The sequence below is a fragment of the Sinocyclocheilus anshuiensis genome, unplaced genomic scaffold, assembly GCF_001515605.1.
Source record: "Sinocyclocheilus anshuiensis isolate Anshui unplaced genomic scaffold, SAMN03320099.WGS_v1.1 scaffold1704, whole genome shotgun sequence".
In the NCBI taxonomy this organism is placed as follows: Eukaryota; Metazoa; Chordata; class Actinopteri; order Cypriniformes; family Cyprinidae; genus Sinocyclocheilus; species Sinocyclocheilus anshuiensis.
Genome location: NW_015555820.1, coordinates 36,846 through 49,750, shown reverse-complemented (window position 1 = coordinate 49,750; position 12,905 = coordinate 36,846). Strand labels below are relative to the sequence as shown.

Here is a 12,905-nt window from a genome sequence, read left to right as displayed (position 1 = left end):
AATGGCTGCAATATAACAAAGAGTGAAAAATTGAAGGGGGTCTGAATACTTTCCGTACCCACTGTATATGTAGCAAATAGGGTAGCTCGGATAAGGAAGTCAACACATCCTGACCAGTGGTATTATGTGAATACCAACAACAACCCAGCAGACCTTGCCACCAAAGCTGTATCAGCAGAGCATTTGCAGGACACATGTTGGTTTTCTGGACCACAATTTCTACTCCAGAGAGATGCCCAAAAATTGACAGAAACCTTTGAACTGGTGGAACCTGATTCTGAAATTCGACCTGACATATCAGTTCTTGCAACAAAGATTTTTGTAGCTCAATTAAACACTCACAGATTTGAGAGGTTCTCTAGCTGGAAAAGCCTTTGTAAGTCGATAGCTCAACTAATCCATATTGCAAGATCCTACTGTGGTAAAACAGATGACACGCGTTGCAAAGGTTGGCATCACTGCGACAAATCCTGTAGCGCAAGTGAGTTGACACAAGCCAAGTATACAATCATACGCTGTGTGCAACATGAAACATTTATGGAAGAGTTTGAGTGCCTTGAAAATGGAGTGGTCCTTCCAAATCGAAGCCTCCTCAAAAAACTAAATCCAGTAATTGATAATGGTTTGCTGAGAGTAGGAGGTCGCATATCTTCATCAGACCTGTCTCAAAGAGAAAAGCATCCTCTCATTATCCCACGCAAACACCATATTGCCACCCTCCTGGTAAGACACTATCACAGCCAAGTAGCACACCAGGGACGCCATTTTACTGATAGAGCCATCAAAGCTACTGGATTTTGGATAATAGGGAGCAAACATCTCGTTTCCAATGTCATTCACAACTGTGTTATATGCCGCAAGCAAAGAGGAAGATTGCAGACTCAAAGGATGGTCAAATTTGCCTGCAGATAGACTGTCGACTGAACCACCCTTTACTAACGTGGGCATTGATGTGTTTGGCCCATGGAGTGTGGTCACACGTCGTACAAGAGGTGGCAGTGCAGATTCAAAACGCTGGGCAGTGATTTTCGTGTGCTTGTCTGTCAGAGCAGTGCATATTGAGCTAATTGAGTACATGTCAAGTTTTATAAAGGCATTGCGACGATTTTTCTCTATCCGTGGCCCAGCAAAAATACTTCAATCTGATAGAGGTACAAACTTTGTAGGTGCCTGCAAAGAGTTGAAAATCAACGTGAATGACTCTGGGTTAAATGCCTACCTCAAAGACACAGGATGCACGTGGATCTTCAATCCACCCCATACTTCACACATGGGGGGATCCTGGGAGAGACTCATTGGAGTTTCTAGACGAATTCTGGATGGTATGCTGATTCAAAAACCCACACGCCTCACGCATGAGATTCTGGTGACTCTAATGGCTGAAGTTATGGCAATCATAAATGCAAGGCCTTTAGTACCAGTGTCTACAGACCCAGACGCTTCTGAAATACTAACTCCAGCATTGTTGTTGACACAGAAATGGAACACAGTTGCAGTTCCTGAGGGAGATTTTGACACAACTGAACTCCACACAAAACAGTGGAAACAAGTGCAGTATCTTGCCGATACCTTTTGGAAAAGATGGCGAAGGGAATATTTGTCAACACTGCAGAATCATAAAAAGTGGCCTGATGCAAAACAAATGTGAAAGTTGGTGATGTTGTGCTTTTGAAAGAAAGTCAAGCACCAAGGAACAGCTGGCCTATTGGACTTGTCGTAAAAACCATTCCAAGTGCAGACAAATTGGTTCGTAAAGTGGAACTGAAAATTGTTGACCAAGGAACCACTAAATTCTTTATGAGACCAATCGGAAATAGTCGTTCTCTTTTCTCCTAAGACTTAAATACATTACTGAAAGACTCTAAAAAGCAAGAAAAAAAAAAAGTTAATGTCGAAGTAGTGGCATAATTTAATTATACCATGCGGGAAGTGTGCTGCCCTTAGAAATTGAAATGGTATTTTTGTGTATTATTTTACTATTTTATTTGTATATATTGTGAATTATTTCCTCCGGGACTTTTAGTTTGAAATCGCGATCTCACTGAGCGGAAGCGCGGAAGTTTGGGTATGCTCAGAAACGAAAGAGAAGGAATGATGAAGCAGCACAGCTCAGAAATGCGATCTTTTAACCGTTTAGCTCTGGAAAACATTTGACTGTAAGTAATTTATGATCTTAATCAAGTTGTTATGGAAGTTTGAATGTAACAAGTGATTTGACTTTCTTTGATGTTAAAACAAACAGAGTTATTGAAGAGAATGGCTGTAAATGAGAGCAAACAGTTGACTGTTATCAAACAGGATAATTGCAATTATGTTTTCTTGTAATGGTTATTTCTGTCAGGACCACTATCGTCAAAGATGATTGACAATTAGCATACAGTTTGGATTGGCGGTATGGTTCTGTTCTGGGCAAGAACTCCCTGCGCCTCCATGCAGCCTAGCATGGATGAGAGCAGAGAGAGCAGCAATAACCACCAAGGGTAAACAGAACAGAACTAACATAAATGTATTGCAGATATTGTTAAAGTTCAGTCATTTTATGTACACATTTTAGAATTAGTCTGATTCAAGGAGAATCAGAAGGCTGAATCCCGACTGACAGAGGAGGAGTTGGGGATGGAGGAGGGTAATTAGCTATTGAGCAATGCGAAAACTGCTGATAATACTGAGGGACCTTATATATGAATGCTTAGATTGGTGTCATATTCCTATAGGTAGATGGGGATCTGCTGAAGGGTCAGCTGATGCGAGCTTGACTAACGTGACCTGCCAGAATTAACGCTACGCTTGATTTACATATTAATTAATATACAGATTGTGTCAAAGCAACTGTACAGCATTAATTAGGAAAATAGTGTGTCAATAATGCAAAATGACAATAGTAAACACTCAATTTTCAGTTAAAGGCAGTTAATGATTGAATTCAGTGATGTCATCATCCAGCTCAGTTCAGTTTAAATAGTATCTGTGCAATCAAGTCGATGATATAGCTGGAAAATAAGTGTCCCCAACTATCGTCATCCAGCTCAGTTTAAATGGTATCTGTGCAATCAAGTCAACGATATCGCTGGATATTAAGTGTCCCCAACCAAGCAAGCCAGAGGAACCAAAACTCCATCGGTGACAGAATGGAGAAACCTTGGGAGAAACCAGGCTCAGTCGGGGAGCCAGTTCTTCTCTGGCCAGACGAAACCAGCAGTTCAGTAAAAAACCCTAAACCAACTGCCTGCTGACTGCATATATCTACCACAGTACACGGATCCATTCACAATAACTAAACACAGCAACATACACATGACAAATTAAAACATTATCGTGAATGTGTGTGGAACAACGTGAATGTACGGAAATGTCTGTGCCTGCGCATAAATACAATGTGCGATCAGTGCGTCAAGAGCACTCATACACGTATTATTATAACAGACTCACGTGTGCTTACTGTACGACTCCTGTACGCCACCGCAATCATCTTTACCTTGATTGCAGTCTTTATCTATCAAAACTTTACTAGCGTTATCCAGTCGAGAAAACGTAGTTTGCGTCTCATCTGGCCATACAACGGAGGGATGTGTTGACAATCCGTTCAGTCTGCACTTCATACAGTGCGACGTGTGAGGTCTCGCGCTCTTCAGAGACAATCACAGAATATGACAGCTCGTGTTTTAAAGTGAAACACACTGGAATTAATAATTTCAGCCTGCTTTTCCTTTATATTAGCACTGTTTTGGACGGATTGTTTGAATGCATTCGCTTACTGGATCATTGGACTGAAAACTTTATTGGAGTTTAGCTGCTTAAAATGATCTGATCGCAAGCGGAGAAGCAAAATTGGGTTAAAAAGAGTTTGAATAGAAATTGTGCTTCAGTAATTTGGTTTAATTGAGGATTGTAAAATTAATGCATGCGTGGAAAGAACTCACTTCCCATAGGTGGCAAGTTTGACAAGGTACACAAACTGTCAAAGAGTTGCTTCATTCATGTCATGTAAGAATTACAGTAATTGTAATTTTCCATGTTTGTCAAGCTCAAAATTACAGGTTTGAACCTCTGGCCAATAGCAGATGCAGGGAGTGTTTGGGAACCTGGCTTTAAACAGTTATTAGTTTTGATACTGTGTTTAAAGACTCAAGTGGTGCAGAAATTACATACTTCAGCTTCATATATTTTACACGTTGTGTGTGTATATATATATATTAGGGGTGGAATGGTTTACAAAATTCACGGTTCGGTTCGATACAATACAGTGGTGACACGGTTCGGTACGTTTTCAATTCAGCAAAAAGAAAGAAATGCCAGTGAAATTCTCTTGATTTTCAAAATGTTTTAATCATGATTTGTTATGGTGATTTGTTTTGCCCTGTTTGAGTATTTTAAAAAGCCTCAAACTGCCAAGAATGCCCACAACAGATGTCTGTACCTACACACTTCTGAAAAATGAATTTGCCTAGTCTATGACACCTCCTCCTATAAAACTATATAATATTTTAGATTAGTCCAATGAATCATTCGGTTTGTAATGCGTACCGAACAAAACCCTCGTACCGAACAGTTCAATACGAATACGTGTATTGTTACACCCCTTATATTTGCCACTTCATATAATAATTATATGAATATATTATATGAATTATAAACAATTACAATGAATATAATATAAATATAATAAATAATTAGCTGCAAAAGTCAGGCAATTTTTGTCTCTAAAATTTTTTGACTGTAAACTGCTTTAATTTGGAGTTAGATATACATGTGAGTGGCTGCATTGCATCAGATATATGTCACTTTGCTCACAGCTGATTGGTCCAGTTTGGGTTTGTGATCTCTAACCCAGAACCCAGGGTAGCCATGGAGCGTAAGTTACCATGGCGACGAAACCCGCTAAAAACCAATCCACCTTCTTGAGCCCGAAAGTAGAGACCTGCGCGGGACGGATTTTTCAGTCCCGCTCCCGCCCATCAAGAGTTGTCCCGCGCCGCACCCTGTTGCGTTGGGTCCTGCGGGTCCTGCGGGTCCCGCGGTACTCCCGCGGGAGTGCAGGTCTCTACCCGAAAGCTCAGAGTTTGCTCAAACTAAACGTGAAATTACCTGGGTAAAAACTGAAACCGGCTTTGTGCTACAAGCCACTGGTGTGCGAAGGTAATTGTTGATTGTGCATATATTTTTATATAGCCTAAAATGAGAACATTATATGTAACATTTTAAAGAACATCTTTTTTTTTCATTTTTACTTAGAGATAATTCTTGGAAAATTTGCCATGCTTAAGTGGAAGATGTCTGCCACCTGGTGAAAAACAAACACTATTAAAATGAAAATGTCATGATATTTCCACTATTATCAGTGAATGACAGCAGAGGATCGTTCATTGTCTCATTTACCATTTCCACTCCGTAGCATCACAGATGCAATGGGTTGAGTTCCCATTGGATTGGGCTGACTAGGAGGGCTGGAGGGAGAATGGATTCAGGGTCCGAGGGTTGATCTGGAGCGTGCAAATGGGAGAGTGCATCTGCCTTGGGGTTTTGGTTTCCGGGACAGTAGGTGATGATGAAATGGAAGCGTGTGAAGAATAGGGCCCAGCGGGCTTGACGGGGATTAAGGCATTTGGCATGTCTTAAGTATTGTAGATTCTTGTGGTCGGTTATGATGGTGAATGGGAAGGAAGCTCTCTCCAGCCAGTGATGCCACTCCTCCAGGGCTAACTTGATTGCCAATAATTCCCGTTTTCCAATGTCATAATTTTGCTCCGCAAGGGTCAGTTTCCGGGAGAAGTATGCGCAAGGATGGAGGCGGGGAGGCTCACCCTGGTATTGAGACAGCATGGCCCCAACTCCGGTGGTCGAGGCGTCCACCTCGACTACAAAGGGGACTTGAGGATCTGGGTGACGAAGGATGGGGGCCGTGCTGAACGCTTCCTTGAGCTGGTGGAAGGCTTCGTGGGCGTCAGGGTTCCAGGACAGAGACTTGGGCTTGCCGCATAGCATGGAGGTGAGGGGCGCTTTGAGCCGACTGAACAGGTGAATGAATCGTCTATAGAAGTTAGCAAATCCCAGGAAACGCTGGAGTTCCTTCACTGACTGTGGAAACGGCCATTGCTGAATGGCAGTTACCTTTCCCTGGTCCATCTGGATACCTTCTGGGCTGATGTTGTACCCGAGGAAATGTCCTGTGAATACGAACTGATGGAGGAACTCCCGGAACACCTCATTCATGAAACACTGGAAGACGGACGGTGAGTTGGATAGGCCATACGGCATGACCCGATATTCGTAGTGGCCTGAGGGTGTAATGAAGGCCGTCTTCCACTCATCGCCCGCCCGGATCCTGACGAGGTTATATGCGCTCCGCAGGTCCAGCTTGGAGAATATGCGGGCTCCATGGAGTTCCTCGAGGGCGGCTGGAACCAGGGGAAGTGGATACGGCAGCTTCACCGTCTGCAGGTTCAGGGCTCGATAGTCAATACATGGCCTCAAGCCTCCGTCCTTCTTGCCCACGAAGAAGAAACTTGAGGCGGCGGGTGATGTGGATGGCATAATAAACCTTGCTGGAGCGACTCAATGTAATCCTCCATTGCCTTGCACTCCGGGATGGACAAAGGGTAGACTCGACCCTTGGGGAGTTTTGCTCCAGGCAGCAGGTCGATGGCACAGTCCCATGGCCGATGCGGTGGCAGGCAGGTGGCTGCCTGCTTACTAAACACATCCTGGAACGCCTGATAGTCAGATGGGGACCGTACGCTTCACTTCTGCATCATTACACGACCCTTGGGGAGTTTTGCTCCAGGCAGCAGGTCGATGGCACAGTCCCATGGCCGATGCGGTGGCAGGCAGGTGGCTGCCTGCTTACTAAACACATCCTGGAACGCCTGATAGTCAGATGGGGACCGTACGCTTCACTTGGGGCTCAGGGCTTTCGACGAGGGTGGAGCACACTTGGATCTGTGAGGAATTCCTGAGCGGCTTGGGCACCAAGGACAGACAGTTTTGGAAACAGGTCTCGCTCCAGCGAATGATCTCACATGGACTTCTGGAGAATGTTGGTTGAGCCAGGGGGGTCCCTCCAGTGGGACCGTGGGTCCCTCCAATACCAGAAATGAAATGGTTTCCTCTTGCAGGCACCCAACTTTCATCCTCAGAGGGGGAGCCCGATAATTAACCCTTCCACGTCCATGAGGCTTTCCTTATATTGTCTCGATTCGTAGCTCCCGGGGCTGCCGCTTTCGGGGTAGGTGGAGTAGTGTTAGGAGGGCTTGGGATATGAAGTTCCCCGAGGAGCCCGAGTCGATAAGGGCGGAGACTGAAACAAAGGATTCTGGAGTAAGTAGTTGAACTGGCTAAAGGGACAATGTGGAAATATCTGGCTCTAGTTGAATCGTACTCACCGCTGGACGTGGAGGTCTCACGGGGCAGTGCTTGATGAAGTGATCTGGTGAGGCACAGTACAGACACAGTCCATTAGCAAGGCGGCGAGCGCGCTCCGTGCGGGACAACCAGGCAGTGTCCATTTGCATGGGTTCAGGTACTGGAGGGCCGGAGGTGGATGATGCTAGCTGGTGGGTGGGCAGTAAGGCTTCATCCTCGAGACAGGCAGTAAGGCTTTACGAAATGCGGGAGGCGTGCTGCATGAAGCTCTCCAGACCCACGTTGTCGTCGTAGATCGCCATCTGAGCGCGCAGACGGGGATTGAGTCCCAGGCGAAAAGCACTCAACAGCCTCATTTCATCCACTGGTGGCCGCAAGAGTGCAGAATTCCAGAGTATATTCATCAATCGGCAATCCGCCCTGCCGTAACCGCAGGAGCTGGTCTTGTGTGGACAGCCTACCCGCGGCAACACCGAAAACCTCTTTGAAATGGTTGGAGAAAGCTTCAAAGGAGTTAACAATGATACTTTGGGTATTCCAGATTGCCTTCGCCCACAGCAACGCTTTACCGCTTAATAGGGAGATGAGGAACGCTACCTTAGATCACTCTGTGGTAAACTTCTGTGGCTGCATCTCGATGAAGAGAGAGACTTGGAGCAGAAAGCCGCCACACCCAGCTGTGTCACCCGCGTAGGAATTCGGGATGGCCATGGGACATACAGAGGCAGGTGCCGGGGCTGGTGTCGGAAGGAGGGTCGTACGGAGGGTATTGACCAATTCCTCTAGCATGTCTGCCGCCGTGAGAGGCCGGGGCTCCATGACATGCATACGGTCCTGGTCCGGTCTTCTGTCACGTACACAGGCTAGGAGACACAGAGGTAGAGGTCAAACAAGGGTTTATTAACAGGAGACTGTGAAGTGAGCCAGGTGATGTCGAGGTGAGTAAAGCGGGAGGTGATCAGGTACTGATTACTTGGCTTGCTGTGACTGTATTTAGGAATCTTGCAGGGATCTCGTGGAGCGGTGGAGAATCAGAACAGTGGAGAAACTGGAATTCTGCAGTAAGGAAACACACAGGTTAGCTGAGAGAGAGTTCGGCTAGGTTCGAGGTAGTGAACGGTAGACCGGATAATGACTATGTGAAACGTGAGCACTGATAAAGGGAGGCTTAATGAGCTGCGGCAGGTGCGAGGAATCAGAAGGCAGGTGATTGTGATCTTGTGAACATCGGTGCTGATTGTGGTGACTGAGGTGACTGTGACTCTCTGACAGAAGTAGAAAAAAAAGTTTTGAAAAAAAAAATCATCGAATCTATGTGAATCACACAAAATGGCCTATTCTGAATTCAAAATGGCAATTTTTGTCAAAAGCTGACTAGTTTGCATCCTTGTTAACAATCTTCTCAGTTTCTCAAATTTTAAACGCTAATTTACAAACATATCGTGACTTTTTTTTTTTGGGGGGGCAATAAAGAAACTTAGAAATTAGTCACTTTGCCCTCTTAGGCAACAACGTTATGACTTAATGACTTGTAATGAAAAAAATAACTACTGTACGCTACCAATCTCTGTTAGTTCATTTGAACATTGCTGTCCTCATTTTAATGCAGTTTTTCTTTTGCCATGTCTTTTTTGTTCTGCGCCCCAGAGCGTTTCTCTCCTTTTTTCATTTTGGTCATGTGACTGTGTCTGTGACAGCAATTCGAAGGTTAGGCGGTTGATATGTACTATTTTTGAAATCATTAAAATGTTAAACAACCGTTAAATAAAAATTTTCATTACTTTATTTTTAAAGGGGTCATAGGATGCTACATGCACTTTTTGGGAAATTTTAACCAAACTATGTTACAGACTTTTCATTAAGACCCTAAAGAATCATATCAACTTGTGGAAAATGGGCATCCTATGACCCCTTTAACAACTAAGCTTTTGATTATTTATAATATTTTATTAACTCTTTTCCCACCACACCAGCGGTTTTTTTAAAAGTTGCCAGCCACCGCCAGCATTTTTGATGATTTTCACTAAAATTTCATGGCCCCCAGAATATTTTGTTTTATAAATATCAGAACATGCAATACATCAAAATAAAGAACACAGCCTCTACTTAAAAACAAACAACAACAAAAAAAAACTTTTTATTCTAGCTTCAAGCGTTCTTTTTTTAATCAACACTTGAATGTAGTTATGTTTTATAAAAAAAAAGCAACATTTTGAGCAAAAAAGCTGAGAAAATCACATTTGTATCAAATACTACATCTGGATCATATTCAGTAGGATGATCAAAGCAAAGATGCAGTAGGTTTCTTCCATCAACACCCCCAAAGCTCGCAGTCCTTTGCCACTTCTTGGATCGACATTTCACTCAGTAACATTAGGCAGTTTTCACTTTTATGCTGTTTATTGTTGGTGATCGCATTGTTTTTCATATGCACATGCATACATACGAGATCACTAGTTTCTGCGCCTTCCTCGCATGTGTTTTTGATCGGCACATTCTAGACTCATTTAGGAGATGCGTATAGCTCCCCGAGTGTATAACAGCGAGAACGCGGAGACCTGGAAAATTCCGTGTTTGGCGGTGAAGCGTTTTCTCATAAATAACTGAAAATTCCATGTTTGGCGGGGAAAGAGTTAAAGAAGATTTTCACAAAATGATTTTGGCAAGATGGTGCCCCCCTCCGTGCGGTGCCCTTATGCACTGCATATACTGCATACCCCATTTTTGCGCCACTGCCTGGAGGCATGCCATGGACGGAGACGAAGTTAAAGAGTCACGAGCATGTGAAGCTTTTGCGTAGAGATCGTCTGCAAGCTGTGACATCGCCATAAATAATTCCCTTAAAGCTGGGTTCTTTGGGAAGCTGAACAAGGTTAACTTTCCCTCACAACCAAAAACACACTTCTTTGGTGACATTGTTGATTTCGTGATCTAGAAACAAAATGACAAATCCTTCTTGACCAAGTCCTGTGCAGCGCTGCTGACGACTTCCATAACCCGAATGAAGCACGTTGATTTATTGTCATACTCACGCTCTGGTTGTTGTGTACGTGTGCTCTTCCGGGAGAAGTGCCCATACAAGGAATTCTGCCCTTTATGACGTCATACAGGGTCATACTTGAAAAAAACTTTCAGAAACTTACAAAGTTATACTATACAAACCCTGAAGGAGTGTATTTGGTACAGAAATACTCCGTCATGCATCAACTCGTTTTTTTAAACTTTGGCCATGCTTAACAGTGTAAATAAGTCAGAATGCATGAAATCGCACTAGAACTCCCCTTTAAGCAATAACATCCACACAGCTGATATGTTTACCTGTTGTAGTTTATCCACATGTATACACAACATAGACACTGACAGTCAAAGTGCACCATCGGAAAAACGCTAATTAAACTTTACTGTTTTGGCCCTTCAAAACTATTTTGGCTGAAACTGAAGAGTCTGTGTATCAGTAATATCATCGTGGCTTACCTGTTATCCAGAAAAGATTGATCTTGAGAAAAGTGACTGTATGGTTTAATGGTTAGAGAGTTCGACTTGTAACCCGAAGGTTGTGGGTTCGAGCTTCAGGGGGAGTGAATAACCAGCGCTCTCTTCCACCCTCAATACCACGACTGAGGTGAGACTCTTGAGCAAGGCACCGAACCGGGTGGTGCCAACAGAACCAACTGCTTCCCAGGTGCCGCAGCAATATGGCTGCCCACTGCTCTGGGTGTGTGTTCACGGTGTGTGTGTGTGTTCACTACTGTGTGTGTGCACTTGGATGGGTTAAATGCAGAGCACAAATCACATGTCACTACACTTTCACTTTTTCACTGAATAAGTTATTTGGCTTCGGACACATCCCTTATATATATTTTGAAACTATAATTGTTAATCATATTTTGCGTTCCATATGCAGCCACCAGTTCATGATAGTGGAAAGAATAACCAAACAATGATGGGAGTTTTATCGCTCTTTCCTTTATCATTTTTTGTGCTTGCTTTCCAAACCTCTTTTGAAAAACAATTTTTGTAATCTCCCAGATGCCAGCATGCTCCACCAGCAGAATGCCTCCTGGCTCTGGTGGTGCACCATACTGAGGGTGCATATTCATCCTTAAAAATTGCCCCTGCCATTCCCCACCGCCAGTCCATCAGTTCGATGCCAACATCTCCCATTTAGAAAATCCACAAAGCTACACATGCATGGGAAATGAGGCACATTACAGCTTAATGCAAGAGCCAAGGCAAGAAGGAACAACAGAGACAATTAAGGAAGCCCCCCTAACCCCTCCCTCACTACTTAAGTCATAATACCCTCATCTAATTAATATGGAATTTCTTCTTACATTCACATAACCATATTCCATGCATTCAGTTTGGGCCTCAGTCGAGATCCTTTCATCCGCTCTGTTCATTTATTCTGGGAAAGACAGGAATTAGCCACAACACTTTGTGCAGCTAAAATTATTTTGTATTTGCATTGAGATGCACTGTGTCAGTCTTTCTTTCATTCTTTTTCTCTTTTTGTGTGTATGTGTTTTTGTGAGTGTGCTCTCTCAATTGTGTTGTTTGCATAGAAAAGCATGTTGCCAAAAGTTTATTTTTAGGATGCTTTTCTAGGACCTGTTATCACTCTGTTGCTAAAGTGTAGGAGGAAGATAGAGGCAATACATGAAAGAGAGACAGAACAAATCAGAGAGAAAGGCAATCTAAGTTCACATCTAAAATTATGCCCTCTTTCTTCCCCCCAAATTAAAATTAATAATTAAATTAAATTAATTAGTTAAACTCGTATAACTTACTTTCTTCTGTGAAACAGAAAAGAAGATATTTAGCAGAATGTCCAGGCTCTCTTATCCATATAATGAAAGTGAATGGGACCTGAGGTTGTCAAGCTCCAATAATGACAATAAAGCGCTATAAAAGTATGATACAAGTAGTCCAAACACCAGACTCCAGTACTCCCGAAGTTCAGACTCGTGTGCTATATTCCAAGTCTTCTGAAGTCAAAACCATTGATTCACAAGTTTAGAAAAAAAAAAGGTCAGTTATTAAAAAAATTTAATTAAGAAATTAAAAAAGGTCAGTTATTCAAGACTTGTAGTAACATGCATCTGTTACTACAAGTCTTGAATAACTGACCTATGTATTCCTTTACTAGCGGTAAAAAGTTTGGGATAATATCTTTTAATGTTTTTATAAGACGTATCTTATGAAATCGTATTTATTTTATCCTTGCTGAATAAAAATTATTAATTTCTTTTAAAAATCTTACTGATCCAAAACTTTTGAACAGTAGTGTATTTGTCTAATGACTGATGTTTTTATGTCATCATTTGATGCTTCAGCACCCCACGCCAGTTTGACCACAGCAGAGTACTACCACCAGATGGCCCTACTTGCAGGTCACCGCAGCCCGTACACTGACATCATTCCTTCAGTGGCATCCACAACAGGGCCTGCAAGCAACGCCCTTCATATGGAGTACCTGCAGGCTATGGAAAGTAAGTTCTCCACTTGCTTACATTTTTCTGATGTCTACCATCAACATACCCATC

General features: G+C 43.1%; 1 protein-coding gene across 1 annotated transcript in view; it reads left to right on the top strand.

Annotated features, from left to right (window-relative positions):
* The window catches only part of LOC107675308 (transcriptional activator GLI3-like), a 260,552-nt gene that overhangs the window by 218,444 nt on the left and 29,203 nt on the right, over positions 1–12,905 (top strand). The window contains exon 6 of the mRNA XM_016469608.1: positions 12,696–12,851. Within this exon, the coding sequence (XP_016325094.1) occupies positions 12,696–12,851 (156 nt within the window). The remainder of the gene's footprint in view (positions 1–12,695; positions 12,852–12,905) is intronic.